General features: G+C 37.4%; 1 protein-coding gene across 14 annotated transcripts in view; it reads right to left on the reverse strand.

The window, feature by feature from the left end:
* The window catches only part of CCDC171 (coiled-coil domain containing 171), a 165,807-nt gene that overhangs the window by 64,824 nt on the left and 84,787 nt on the right, over nt 1-16,196 (reverse strand). Inside the window, exon 21 of one of the 14 annotated variants that reach the window (XM_035895594.1) lies at nt 11,098-12,149. The exons of the other annotated variants lie outside the window; for them this stretch is intronic. Within the exon in view, the coding sequence (XP_035751487.1) occupies nt 11,862-12,149 (288 nt within the window). The 3' untranslated portion in view covers nt 11,098-11,861. Of the gene's footprint in view, nt 1-11,097; nt 12,150-16,196 lie in introns of those variants that run through there. 14 annotated transcript variants of the gene reach the window in all.

Here is a 16,196-nt window from a genome sequence, read left to right on the forward strand (position 1 = left end):
GCACTTGGCCTTGTTGAACCTCAGGAGGTTCACACAGGCCCACCTCTCTAGCCTGTCCAGGTCTCTCTGGATGACATCCCGTCCTTCTGGTGTGTCAACCGCACCACTCAGCTTGGTGTCATCCGCAAACTTGCTGAGGGTGCACTCGATCTCGCTGTCTAAGTCATTGATGAAAACATTAAACAGCACCGGTCCCAGCACGGACCCCTGAGGGACACCACTCATCACCGGTCTCCATCCAGACATCGAGCCATTGACCACTACCCTCTGGGTGAGACCATCCAGCCAGTTCCTTATCCACCGAACAGTCCACCCATCAAATCCATAGCTCTCCAATTTAGAGAGAAGGATGCTGTGGGGGACCGCGCCAAAGGCCTTGCAGAAGTCCAGACAGACGACGTCTGTTGGTTTTCCCTTGTCCACTGATGCTGTCACACCAGAAGTTCTTTCAGAAGTTCTACCCTAATGCCACCAGCAGCTATCAAAGTCCCATCTGAACAGCTGAATTTGTGAATTGTCAGATTTTCAGAAAAGTTATTTCCAAGAAACCAGATGTGGATTAGCAACGATAAAAGGAGCTGCCTTTAATTTAAGAATAAAGAACATTATTGTCTTCCATTTATTGTATTTACTGTTAGTTTGTCTTAGGCTAAGTCAGCATTGAGGAAACAGCTCTGAAAACAGAGTTGAGTCTTCCCCCATCCATATTCCCATCTTTTGACAGTCAAAATTTATTGAACAGAGAACAAGGTCTCTAATGCCAATGCTTTGTCCACCCCACTTTCCCACCTGATTGAAAAATCTGTTTCTAAGATGCAGTTACAGGCCTGAGCTCTGGCCAATACAGAATAGATAATTCTGCTAATATTTTGATGCAAGCAACTTTTCATGTAGAGGCTGCTGGAACACAGTCTGGCTCCAAGGTTCTACTGGTCTAAATGAGTGAAGAAAGACAGGCTAATAGGAACATTATGCATATTTATTTCATTTTTATTAGATAACTATCCTTCAACAGGGCTGAAGAGTTGTCTGCTCCTGCATAAAGCTTTCATCACTGACCACAAATGGTGAAGAGACCCACTAGGTGTCAAAATGTTCTGCGAGCTGCTAACTAATCTTGCTTACCAACTGCAGGCCTATTAATGAAGCAATAACAAGGATGAAAGCATGAAGCCTAACTCTTTGAGAGACATGGCCAGCAATCCACACTAGCTGGTGAGGAAACAATACAGAAATTATTAAATCAATCACTGAATAATGCTTTATTATATTCAAAACTTTCAGCATTATTTATAGAAACCTCCAAGGGATTCAGACTTTACCTATCAATAATATTGCAATATTGAAGCAAAACGTAAACTAATTTTAGCTCTCTAAAAGCAGTTTCAGCATTCACTTGAAGCTCCTTGCTACTGTGGGTTAAAGTCAAGCCTTGGAAATTGCTCAAATACAGTGTAGAGTATTCTAAAGAAATGGCTGCTAAGCCTCTTTTTTTTCCTTCTTCAGATTGATCTAATTAAAACCCTTGATAAACTTTATGGACTCTAATATTTCCAGCTGAGTGACTGAAACCAAGAGGGTGTGCCTCAAGGCAGCAAGGCAACAATGATAAGCAGCAGGTTAGCCACTAATTTCTCAGCCAGGGTAGATTGTGAAAGTGTGATGTTCTGATATCCAAGAAAGTGTTCAGGAGAGAATAGGATAAATCAAGTTTAATAACTCTGCTCCTAATTGTTCCCTCAATGCTCCACTCTAATTACTTGGAGAACTCTCCTGACTGTCACCTGATATTAAGTTGTTGGAGGCTGAGTGTGGAGCAGTGAGATAATCAATAAACATTTAGTGGGGAGAAGAATGAAGATCCCGTTAAGCAGTGGGAACCTGCAGCACCCAAAGCCCTTCTGCTCATGAGAAAACCTATGGGAGAGCCATAGTGATTGCAAAGCAATAATCCAAAGCACTGTTTTTAGGCCTTGAGGCCTTTAGGCAACAGTACATTTGAGAAAAAAAGGTTAACACGGTCACCCTAATTACAGCCCATTTTCACATTCTTCATATATAAGCGAAGACAAGCCAATTAGGTAGAAAGGAAGATAAGGGAAGTTTTATTTGTATACTAATTAAACCCCTGATGAAATTAAAGGAAAAACATACAGCTCTGTAATTGTGTCTGAGAAAGGTCACTTCAGGTTCAGTTATCAGAAAAGCACAGCCTTGAGATATTTCACTTAATCCACAATATAGCCCTTATTTTGCTCCCCAGGTTTTAGTATTTACAAAAATAAGAAAATTTCAAAACCTGATAATGGATTTATCTTGAAATGTTTTCTGTGGACAATTACAATTGTTAGAAAGTTGAGGCTAAATATGATAAGAAGAATGAAGGTTTTAAAAACCTACTATGTCTGCACATAGTTCTGTGAAGATGCTGAGCTTTCACTTTCAAGCAGAAGTGATTCTGAGCCAACTTAGAAGTCAAACTCCAATTTATTGACATTCCGTAAAATGCCAGTTATCTGTTTAGTTCAGATGGTTAGGCATTCAGGTGCTAATTCAGACATCACTGCACTCCTTCTCTCACAGATCAGTCGAGTTTTCATCAGAATTCTTAGGAGTTTCCATTACAGATATTTTAGATTTAGGCTTTTTTTTTCCCCCCTTAAACTGAGCATGAAAAACCATTTGGTGGGGAGAACAGCAAGTAACTGATAGCACTGAAGAAAAGTCTCACTGGATGTCTGTTGGCTAAGTCCTTCCACAAATAATTTTAACAAACTTAGGGTTTGCAAGTGAGGAATCTCTTTCTTCAAAACAAGTTACAAACATAAAACAAAGTTTCACACCGTCATTCTTTACACACAAAAAAAGCACTCTATTCAAAAGATAAGATGGACAATCATTCTAAACGAACAATGACAGTCATACAGTTTAGATTCATGCAAAGTATGTGTGACACATTTATACTGAGAGCATATTTTCCAAGATCAACTAATGCCAGATCAAACTGCTTACTAAATTAGATTTAAATTATGCAGAGACAACACAGCTCTACAAGACATGCAAATATATTGCAGTATGTGTATTATGAACTAATTTGTGAAAATAAAGGTTTTGTCTTCAGAATGTTTTATATGTATATTTTCCATTTAGATGCAAAATACTGCTTTTTAAAAGACCTGTACACTGAATACATCCTGAAAACTGTCCTACACACAAAACTAATAAAATTCCACAATGATAAAAACAATACAAAGTTTAGCCAACATCCATTCCTCCACCAGCTGAACACACTTCCCATTATCCCTGTTGGCAAATATAATCTTCAGGTTGGTCTCTAAGTGCGCCTGAAAAGACAGTCTGCAGATAACCTAGAGAAATCTTGCATCTCTGAAAGGTCCAAATCCAAAAGGTACAAAAAGTTACATCAATATTTAATGCCAAATGTATTTTTAGTGTGCATGACTGCAATGCAAACCAAATTACATTAGCTCAAACTATACAGCTGAATTTCCATGGGATGTTTTCTGAAAAGAATTCTTACTTTTCAAGGAAAACTCAAAATGAAACTTCTTCTATCAAAACAGGAGAGTAAAAAACTCAGGGAAAAAAGTTCTGTGGCAAAAAAAAAGATCCATAACTGAGACTTCTTATCAACACATTAAAAAAAGAACATCTAAGACATACATTTATAGCTATGTCAACAAATAAGATGGATTTACACTTCTCAACCGGAAACCAAACTGCAATATCAACATACTACATCTGGATTTGCTGTGTGTTTCATAGTGGCTGCAGCAGTGTCTTAAAACAGTTTGAAATGAACTCCATGTGGCTGTTCTGCTCTTACAAAGCAGAGCTAATCTGAGGCTGACCACCCATGACATCCCTTCAATAACAAATGCTTTCACATGCTCTTTACAATTCTCTAGGAAAAGAAATATAATTAAAAGGACGTTTGAATGAGCTGAATCTGCTTTGCAGAAAAAGCAGTAATTTTTTTTTAACCTCTTTGCTACTAGACCCTCATCGTGACAGCAAGTATGCTGTCACATGCTGGTATTCAGAGTAAGGACACACCTGATGACTCTTCCCTGAAGTATGTGACATAGCACAGAAGCAGTTAAACATAGCTTACAGATCACAGTGTATCTAACAAGGTGCAAAATGGCTCTTCATATCTTAGAAAGTGCCCTGTGTAATGAGGTCACAGAGCATCAGTGGATCTGCTAAAGGAAACAGTAGTGCCAACCAGCACAATGATTTTAATAAATAACCAACAAAATTCTGGTGAATTAAGGGATACTTGCAGACATATCTTCACATTTCTGACACAGTGTCAAATACAAGTGCTTGTGGTTGTTTTATATAAGAAACCCTCATAATATTGGAACACAAACTATGCTAATAGCAGAAAGCTTTAGCCAAATCAGTATCATAAAAAAATCAAGCAATCATCTAAAGACAACTGTAAGTTAAAAGATGCCACAGGTAGCTTAAAAAGCAGCCGTGATATACGGTTAACTCTACAAGACCTAGAATCCAAGTATTAAGAAACATTTCAATAAAAATTTATTCAAGAGTCACTCAATGGACTGGATGGGGAAAACGCATATGTTTTCACCTTGCAAGAGATTTTTCTTACAAAAGTCATTTGAAATCAGAGGCACTGACACTGTGAAGGTGAATGGCACTACCTGTGTTGTCCTGGTTTCAGCTGGGACACGGTTAGTTTTCTTCCTAGTAGCTGGTACGGTGCTGTGCTTTGGATTTAGTACTAGAAGAACGTTGATAACACACTGATGTTTTGGTTGTTACTGGGTAGCGCTTAGACTGGCCAAGGACTTCTCAGCTCTCAGCTCTGCCAGCTGCACGAGAAGCTGGGAGGGGACGCGGCCAGGACAGCTGACCCCAACTGGCCAAAGGGCTATTCCATACCATATGATGTCGTGCTCGGTATATAAGCTGGGGGAAGAAGAAGGAAGGGTGGGGTGGGATGTTTGGAGTGATGGCATCTGTCTTCCCAAGTCACCACTACACATGATGGAGTCCTGCCTTCCTGGGGATGGCCGAGCACCTGCCTGCCTATGGGAAGTGGTGAATGAATTCCTTGCTTTGCTTTGCTTGTGTGCGTGGCTTTTGCTTTCCCTATTAAACTGCCTTTATCTCAACCCACGAGTTTTCTCACTTTTACTCTTCTGATTCTCTCCCCCGTCCCATTGTGGGGGGAGTGAGCGAGCGGCTGTGTGGTGCTGAGTTGCCAGTCAGAGTTAAAACATGACATGTGTACATCTAGACAACAGTCACTTTACTGACTGAAGCATAGCGTTCAGACATCCAAGCAAGTTTAGGTACCACAAGCATTTTACCTGCAGTGCGGTTCAGGCTGGATTACAGTGCCTGTACAAAGACTTAAAAGCTAGGTTTAACATCTCTGTGCTACAATGCAGACATATCTTAGGAGAAAATTTATTCTGATTGGCAAAAAAGGAATGCATTTTTCAGTTGCATTAGCTCAAAATGTTTAGTAAAGAATGACTGAAGATGCTTTTTGAAGTCACTGAGCTGTGTATGCTTTAAAGTTATTGTGAATTAAAAGAGCTTATTAATTTAAAAAGTCTCTATTCCTGAATAAATTCACATAACACCACTTATTCCAGAAGAGACATCCCATGTTCTCATGTCGCTCAGCTTCAAAGAAAGTGAAACTAAACAAAACTTTGGAAGTTTTTATATGAAGTAATCACAAAATATAAATTGCCTACACATAGGCTAGACCCTCATGGACCATTAGTATAAGCAAACAAAAGCACCAGTGTTCAAATGGGTTAGCTAGGCACTGCTGCATTTGAAAAGAAATAGAAGCTGAAAAGCCACCTCAAATGAGGGACACCCTTTAGAATACCAATATCCACTAGGGCTTCCAGACATACACTAATCCAATCAGAGATAATAATTAAGCCCTACTTTTAAACAATGTTTTGGAAAATGTTAAAGTACATAATAAAATTTATGCATGTGATAATCTAGAAATTTTTATCATCTTCTGAGCTAAGTGAATTATGTTAGCATTACCGGAAAGCTGCAGAGAAGGATTATACCACCTTAATGGAACAAAGACAATTTTAGAAAAACCCAGGCTTTATCACTGTGAGGTTTAAGTGTATTAGAAAAACCCTTGATGTCAAGCAAGAATAAATTTTTGGAATCGTATGCATGGTGGCATGAGCACATGATCATTCGCTCCTCATTCACCTCTGACATGCTACTTCAGGACTGAATTTTTTTTTTCTCCCTAGAAAATTCCTCTCCCACTACAATACCTAACCCTGCGCAACCGCAGATTAGACTAAGATCCAGCTCTGCAGGAGCAGCAGCTTTTTTGTGCTTTGGCAGTGTCATGCCTTCAAATCAGTTACAGTAACTTTAAGATCATCACGTCCAACCGTTAACCTAGCGCTGCCATCCCACCACTAAACCATGCCCCTAAGCACCTCATCTACCCTTCTTCTAAATACCTCCAGGGATGGGGATGCGACCTCCTCCCTGGGCAGCCCATTCCAGAGACTGACAACCCAACCCCAGTTCCCTCAGCCACTCCTCATAAGACTTGTGTTCCAGACCCCTCACCAGCTTGGTTGCCCTTCTCTGGACATGTTCCAGCAAGGCAATGTCTTTCTTGTAGTGAGAGGCCCAAAACTGAACACAGTATTCAAGGTGTGGCCTCACCAGCATTGAGTACAGGGGCACGATCACTCCCCTACTCCTACTATGCCTGATACAGGTCACACTATGCCTGATACAGGCCAGGATGCCATTGGCCTTCTTGGCCACCTGGGCACACTGCTGGCTCATATTCAGCCGGCTGTCAACCAACACCCCCAGGTCCTTTCCTGTCATGCAGCTTTCCAGCCACTCTTCCCCAAGCCTGTAGCCCTGCATGGGGTTGTTGTGACCAAAGTGCAGGACCCGGCACTTGGCCTTGTTGAACCTCATACAGTTGTCCTCAGCCCATCGATCCAGCCTGTCCAGGTTTCTCTGCAGAGCCCTCCTCCCCTTGAGCAGATCGACACTCCCACCCAGTTTGGTGTCATCTGCAAATGTAGTGAGGGTGCACTCAATCCCTTCATCCAGATCATTGGTAAAGACGTTAAACAGAACTGGGCCCAAAACTGAGCCCTGGGCGACACTGCTTGTTACCAGCCACCAAGTGGATTTAACTCCATTCACCACAGCTAGCACAATTAGCTCACAGTCTACAAGATAAAGATACAAACAGCACTTAGACTTTATCTTTACTACGGTTTATAAGTGCTACTATATGACATACACAGAAATATTTAGCTGGATATCTATGGTGACACAACACATTGCACCTGTTTCTTGCATTTCATTATAGGTGAACCAGGCTCAAACCATCTGTCTCTGATCATGTCCTACTGGTCTTAATGATCTTGCATTACCAGTGATATTTCTAAGCCCAGAAGCAGATTATTTTAAGTTCTCAAAAAATATTCTTCCACTGGATCTGAATCACTCAATTTGTTTGGAATACTTCTAAATCACAACAGTTAGTTAAGATAATTCAGAAAGGAGAAACAACGGCAATAAAGTTATTAACAATGACAATGAAATTTTACCTACAAGTTAAATAACCACAATTTCATTCCCATTGTTTTTTTAAAAAGGCATACACTCTGAAGTCCGTGGGAATCTGGACACAGACTAAAAAGTCATCAAGGACAGCTTAAATCCACAGCATTCTGCTTCAGAACTAAAATTAAGAAACAAGCATTATGGTACACTGGCTATATGCCTTCACTTCAGACATTGGTTCAAAAATGGGAATCCTAAAAGTCTTTAGCATAAATAGACCTTAAGGTTCAGTTCTGAGTAAGAAAATATACTGTGCATGACCTCAACACACTGGTGGTCCCAGTTAGGGTACTTTAGTGCTGCAGGTCATTCTGCAGCAGTTTCTTGGAAGAGGCTGCTGCACAACGGCACCAGACACTGGCACATTAGCGTGAGCCATCACGTTAAGCAGTTACAGAGAATGCCAGGTATGTCAATTTGTGCCAGCTAAAGTTTTGATCTTGCTTCAGCAACAGTTTTTCCATTTTCGTTAATTAATGGATTTGACAAATCTCTTCTTACCATGGCAATAACATTAACATGGGCTTTGGCAGATTTATCACTGTACACAGATTACATTCAAACACTGAATTCTCTTTCAGAAGAGTTCTGACCAAACCGTACATTTGTATTCAGGTGTATGTGTTTCCACAGAAAGCCCCAAATGCTGTTTAGTGTGCATATTTTATTTTAATATTATGCCAGCCACAACCTGCATTAAGAACTGGAGAGTCCTCTTCTTATGCAGAAAGAACAGATACAGTAAAACAAGATTTAACTAATATAAAAGGCAACTTTCTAAAGCATTCTGTTGAAAAGATACGTTACATCCCAATATTCAGCAAAGAGATCGAAGTGCTATAAAGGCATATTGACTGGGTGTCTCCCTCCCCTCTGGGTATGCTTTGTGGCATACCAAGTGCCAACTGAGAGCACGAACCTTAAACAGGGAATACCTTTGTCTGAGCATGGCGCACACACGTCCTGAAGCAGACATGGTAAACACTGACAGAGATAAATCACTGCAACTACTAAACCGAATATTACTCACATTTCTCACTTTTGGTATGTTTCATGAGAAAAAGATAAAATGGCATCACGACTACAAAACTTGGAAAATTACCTGCTTCACTCACCTATAGAAGCAACAGTAATAAATATGCCTTATTATTGAACACATTGGGTGATACCACACAACCAATTATTTTAGTGAATGATCATTAACTTTTTTCTGGTTTAAGAACACTTATTTCTTCATTGTCACAACTGAGAAATTTTCTTGTACAATAGCAAAGTACTACTTATAAATAAAATCTTGGGACTGTTATCTAGAATTCAGAATCTTAAATTCATAATTTTTTTAATCACTTAATTACTTTTTGTATAGTCCACAGATGAAAAAAACAACCAACAATTAAGGTAGGTTTACTTTAGCTAGAAAGTTTTAAGAACTTTTTTAAAAGCCTTTCTAATTGAGACAGTAAAAAGATTCATGTAGCACAAAGAACTTCAGTGAGTTTCTGATAAATACATATTTTAAAATCAACACAAAAATTTAAGCAATGTAAAAAAATAATTTCTGCTTTGAGTTTGTTATCCTGCTACAAACTCGAGGAGCTTGTATGCTTTTCATGATAAAAAGAAGATAACATAGCTATAGATTTGGGAAGCTGAAAGTGGTATAAATTTTGAAAAAAACTTGCCGTTGAAAATCATTGAATACCTAATGAAAACGGAGTGCCGAATTAAATTCAAAAACCAGATTACATGAAAGACAGGCATGGCTGCTGCCAACTGTATGTAGCCAAGAAAGGGGACCAAAGCGCAAAGGAGTGCATCTCTGGCTTTAGCCTTTTGCCATACTTGATTATATTCCAATAGCTTAGTTATATTCCAATAGGTATTTGAGTTAGTTACTTACGGTTTCACAAGAAGATACAAAGATCTTTACGGAGTTAGCTTCACACAAATAGAAAGGGAGATCATGGGAAAACCTGACTAAGGTGAAGAGATGATGGGGCCCTAGGGATAACCTAGTTCAACAGCAGCAAGAAGTAAATCTATGTATAAAGGACTTGTGTATCAAGAACCTGTATAGCAGAAAGTCCTACACATTGATATCTGAACTGCTAGGAAAAATAGGGTTTAGAACATTTCTTTAAAAACATCACATGCTGTTTTAAAGATCTATTGATCCCCTCTGCACATCTCAAGGTAACAAAGTTACTTTGTAGTTGACCCAATAATATAAGAAAGATCTCCCAGGCACTGGATTTAACAAGAAGCCTGTCTGTATTTGAGTGAAAACTGAAACGTAGTTGAAGGTCTTGAAATAAGAGGGATAAACGGTACTTAAGTACATATGCTTAATAACCACACACTGTAATTACACAATAATCCCATATTTCTTCCAAATTACATGTCAATAAATCTTTCTCACTGCACTATAAATTCCAAGGTCATGGACAGAGGTGTTTATTAGTATAATTACAATGCAGCAATAAAACCATTAAGCTTTTAGATCCCGATGTTGTTCCATTTATTCTCCCCTCCCTCCAAGGGAGGCAAATAGCTCCTACAAAAGGAATACCCAGAAAAAAAATTAGAAGTTACCTTTAAAAGACCATAAAAATGCTCTGGTTCACATAACTGCTTTGTTAAAGTTTTCCTTTTTCTTTTTTTAATTTGACAGAATGTCAGATTTTTTTTTTTTTTCTTAATAGCACAGTGCAGCAAACAGACTCAAGATAAAAAGTATTCTCTGAAATAGGCAACATTGCTACACTGTGAAGATTCAAATAAAGCATTCTACATTTCACTAGTGTGCCAGCTATTAATATATTAGACCAAAAAACCCAAGGTCTTAGCCATCTGTTGAGAAGCAACTTGCAGTCCAAATTACTGACTCTTGTTTCCACATTAGTTTCATTACTCCTGGGCACAATTCTACCTGTCTTGGTTACTTGCCTTCCCCTACAAACTACCAGAAGGGCACTTAAGCACGTGATTAGTACAATGACTGTTGAAATTAGGCTACTGAATCAGACTAGGATGATCAAACTTATTCTGTAATTTTCTACAGAAGGGAAAACCTATTCTTATTTGGAAATTAACTCCTGGTCATAATTAGCTTTCAAAGATTAATTAAAGTGATGTTATGTAATCATGACTTATTCCAGTGTTCTCTCTCAGTGTCTACATTACACTCAAATTGTTGTAATGGTGAGAGCATCCTCCTCAGTTGTCTTAAAACTCTTTGACACATTAAAAATAAAAGATCATTTTTTCTAACATAGGGATGCCATTTCTTATTAGATCTATAATGTTTACACCTGACTACATTGAACATAAATGTAATAAACTGATAATTCCTTTCACTCTTCTCTCAATATAAAGTAGAAGCAATTTTGGATATTGTTCTATTGTTTTCTTACTATACAAAGAGAGTAAAGAATTTGCCTGACAAAACCAGCCTGAGTAATATTCTTATTACTAACCAATAAATTATTTTTTAGTAAGCTAATTTAAAAAATAACAAAAAATGTTCACCTGGTATGAATACGTGTTCAAATTCCAATGTAAAATCTTAACATTGCTCAAATTACAATCAACTATTACCAACATTCAACTTGCAAAACTGGACAAAAGAGGAACTGCAGAGGAATGAAACAATAACAAAATGGTAATGCCAATATCCTTTCAAAAAGAGTTCCAAATTAAATTATAGTTGTGTGACTCATACTGCAAAAATTTGAATTGTTGTATTGGACTTCATGTTAATGCAAACACATAACTAGTTCATAACCACAAATTTTGACGTTATTTTCTCCTATTCTGCTCATTACTTACATGTTTTCCAGCAAGCCTAATTCAGAAAAGTTAAGGCAGACCTTCAACAACTTGGTTGCTAGTTGCTTCGTTGCTTCATTGATGACTATGGAGCAAATACAATACTTTTCTAAAGGCCATGTACTGACCTCAGTCCCTACAGACTACTCATGCTGATACTGATGAATGTTCCAGGCACAGAACAAAGGAAACACACGGACCTAACAACCTGCCTGGAAATAAGTTAATTTCCAGTGAGGAAACACAGGGATCAATATTCCTAATGAGGTGATCCCTAAAGTGGAAAAAGAACAGGACCTGTTCCTTGGACCCTGAATCTTAGAGGCTAACCAGAGAAGCAAAGCAAGGAAAGCTGTGCACCACAACATAAAGAGCTGCTTTCAAACTGCTAAGCAGAATAGAGTACAATTATTTATCTCCAAGAGAAGATTTAATGCACAAGTTTGTGATTTAAAAAAAATAAGATAATAGACAGTAAGACAACAAAACAAACAAACTTCATGGACAAACCACAGAAGAGAGAAATGTACAGTGAAGTTTAAGTTTAGATATCTGAAGTGCAGATTGAGGAACAGAATGCAGACTTTGTCACAGTCATCTTCTCTTTCCTTCTGTGAAGAGAAGCTCTCGGGTTCAGTCCCCAACAGGATGCTCTCTATGTGTCTCTCCTATTATGGAAAGATAGCAGCTGCTAGAAGGCGGCGTGGGAAGGCCATTCCTTCCCATACACCTGAATTCCTTGTACAATGCATTGCAATCTTTAAACAAGAAAGCACAAAAGACCAGCGCCAGGGCAAGTCCTTAGTTGACCTAATTCTTTGAAGACTTGTCTGTCTATGGAGTTATCAGTAGTGAAAGTTATGTAACAGAGGAGAATGAGCAAGCTTGCTTGTTTTACAGATAGTGTTAATACAAACCGAAATGCATGACGAAACTATTTAACCTGTAATTTATTGCAGTAAGAAAACATATGACCTCTTTTGACTAAGAACAGGGCAGATGGCAACGCTAATCCATTCTTACCTACTTTATAAATTATTTAGGTGTTCAGAACATACAGAGTATGGAAACTAAAGAAAAAAAACCATTTAATTAATGAATTATGAATTTTAGTTTCTAACCTATTCAGAGGGGAGCTTGCTTCTCTTCAACATGCTGAACTTGATTAATACAAATTCTCTATTAAGTTAGATGATAATGGTAATGAGCTATACTGCTTTCTTAAAGAACAGCCTTTAATTTAACCAGGCAATGCACAGAAATGCTGTTTCTTGACAAAGTAACAAGTTTTTGGGAATCAACAGTATCCCTCCATGCACCCACATCCTAACAGTCTTTCCGACTTAAGATGTTGAAAAAAAAAAAGTTAGAGAGTTAAGAGTTAAAAAAATTAAAAATTAAAAGTTAAAAAAGGCTGTAATCTTTGCTGATCCATTTAATTCGTCTTCCTCACATAAGTGACACCTTTTAACCTTTCTGTAAGTTAGAATACTGCACCATTTGCAGAAATAGCCAACTATAAAAGTGACTTGCAAAGCACATGTAATGGTATTAATAAAAGAAATTGTATAAAAAATTTAAATTATTTTTCAGGGAAAATGTGTGGCTATAAATTTATGAAGAGGAAAAGCAACATAAAGTAGCAAATTGTGTACCACCACTACTTGAAATCCACACTAAGAGCCTGCTCAGTGAAAATATCCATTTCTAAGAAACCTGGAAATCCCAATCTCCATGAGAATCTAATTAACTTGGATGTGTCTGCTTAGCAAAGGATACTACAGTTTCTGAACACAGAATATGCATATAATGATTTAAATGAAACAGTGAAAATAAACACTCAGAACCTTCCCATGAGAAAACGTTTTTCTGTGAGTGTTATTAAAGCAATTGGATGAGACTCTTTTCTCACTTACGCTGTCATAAATCAATGGCAGCTTCACTAAACTCAGTAGAGTAGATAAACCCAAAATGTAAGGTATCATCTTCTCCTAGAACATGTACTGAAGACTATTTTGAGGCAGGTCAGTAGCACATTACACGATTTAACATACATTGCACTTGAAATGCACACAGAGTTATTCATTAACAACGTATAGGGTGTGCTCCATAAAATAAACCTTAAAAAGATATTGTTTTTTACAAGTACTAGCATACCTAAAAGGAAGTTAATATACACACAGTGCCTCTCAATAGGAAGAAAAAGTATTTTACCGGAATTAAGACATACTTGTATAAGGAGTAAAAATTACATCTGTGATAGATGCCTGTTTAGCATTCGTGCAAAAGTCTCTCTTCAAAGACAGGGGAATCAGAGCTACTGATTTACCTCTTCTAATAAAAAAGTGGTGTAAAAGAGTTGCTTAGTTCCAGCTGACCTTGAATGTAATTGGCTACCTTGGATGTCTCTATGGTATATGCCATTAAGAAGATAAAAATATACAGGATTAAAATCTGAACCGATAAAGCTAAGAAATTAAGTGTTACTCCTTTAATAAGCTTACTTTATGAAAGTACATGAATACCAAAATATCTCCTTACTGATTGCTGCTGAAGTGTGAATAAGCTTAAAAATAAGTTACCAAAAGTAAAAGTATCTTTTATTTTTCCCCTTCTTACCTGTTTAAAAACTATGAACAAAGAGTTCAAAGCAAGACTTTTTACTCTATGACACTCCATATGAAATCACTTGCGCACCACCACATTCTCCAACAGATTATATATACTTAGTCCAGGCTGATAGATTATTTTGTATCTTAAGATGACAATGGAGGCATATTTTTTCTACTATATTTTTTCAGTGCGATAATTCTTTTTTTTTCGCACTTCTGTACTATTTAAGAGTTTAAAAGTTTATGCAATTGTAAGAACACTGTTTTACAAGGCCAGGATAGGTCATTACAGAGATGAGATCGTTCCAATGTACTACAACACAAGACTTATAAAACCCCAACATTTTAAGTCACAAAACCCGACTAGCCAAGACAAAAAGGTCTGCCAGTTAATACGCCAGGGCAAAGGCAGAGACTATTTCTGCCTCTCGTGAATTAAGCCAAGAATAAGTGCAATTGCAGTAAACAGGGGGAAAAACAGCTTATAAAAGACTTTTCCTTAGATTTTAAAAACCCAAACATGCAGAGCTCAAAATAAAAAAAATATCTTTTCTCCCCTCAGTATCAAAGTAGATTGTGTTAGACTGCTTCTTGAATTTAGGAAGTACTTATTCAGAACAGGTTTGGAACTGGGAAAAACAATGATAAAAACTGAAGGCAAGATGATGATTTAGGAAGTACACATTATGAAATCATATATGCATGATAAAAAACAATAAATCAAGAAACACTAGATCATGAACATACAATGTCTGCTACCACAACTGATCTTGTTTCTTTCCTTGATACAGTCACAAATACAGGCCATTACAACCACGATGCCATTTTGTGCTAACTATTCTAGTAAATATCATGAAGGAATTAAAAGACGTCAATCAACCTTCTCCTATTTAAACAGGACTTTAGGGACAGTACACAGCAACAAGTCTACAACTTAAATTTGGTTCAAAACTCCTCCATGGAAAAGATTGAGAATTACGGAGTAATACATTTAGAAAACCAAATCAGTGTAACTGTAAGTGGTAAATATCAGCTCTAAGGCTTGTTTTGTCAACTTTCTTAGCCTCCATCTTACCACAATAGCTATATTATTACATTGTATTGCATCTTTACAGCCTTCAGCTATAATCAAGCATTTTACACTAAATCAAGTTGTTCCAGTAGCAAACAACTGCTAGGAGGCTGTAGAATTAGAATGCATTCTAGGATCACTGCTGATTCAAAAAAATTGTATCTAGTCTTTAATTAATCGAAAAAAAAAGCTGTGAAATGCAATGCAGTATCAAATAGTCCATGTAATAGAGTTGTTTAAAACTCTGTCTTGTATTTGAAATGCCTACAACTGACTTCTTGTTTTATTTCCTCTGAACAAATGTAGAGGTATGCTTTACATATAAAGGAAAACATGGTGAAACACCATGCATTAATGTATAAAGAGTAGATCCTAATGAAGATTTCAAATAACAGCTGTCTTCTATTCCTTCCCTTCTTTATGATCCTAATGTCCATTTAAAAATATTGAATCAAGTATTTACCAAAGAAATCAAACACAAATCTAATGGATTACATATTATATACTGCAGTTATATCTGAAACAAAAAAGCAACAGTATTAACAAGCAACATGACTTAAACGTTAGACAAGTTTATTCTTACGCTGAAATGAAACACTCAAAGTTAGGAAACTGTGAGGGAGAAAAAAACAATAAAAAACAACAGGTAAATTGGAAACATCATTGTCTTTTACCTTAGTGAGCAAGGCATTTTTAGTAAATAATACTGCTAATGAAAACCCTCCTTAATAAATTTAACAACATCCTTCAGCTTCGTCCACCATACCATCACTTCAAACTTCAACTCTGCTGCAAGTCATCCTCCTTGACATCCACTTTCGCTGTTGTATTTCCAACTATGTTTTCTGACATTTCTAGTAGTTTTGTAGCTTGCGTCTTTTTGGTTCTCCTCCTGCCTCTTGCCATTTTTATCACTTCCTCCCTAAATATTCCTCAGAATCACAAATGCTTCTATTTCTCAAAATACCAGTGAAGCAGTCTCTTTTGCTCAACTATCAATTCACAGAAGAAAAATGGGAGGTGGAAAGAGT

This window comes from Egretta garzetta, unplaced genomic scaffold (assembly GCF_000687185.1).
Source record: "Egretta garzetta isolate BGI_Z169 unplaced genomic scaffold, ASM68718v1 scaffold175, whole genome shotgun sequence".
In the NCBI taxonomy this organism is placed as follows: Eukaryota; Metazoa; Chordata; class Aves; order Pelecaniformes; family Ardeidae; genus Egretta; species Egretta garzetta.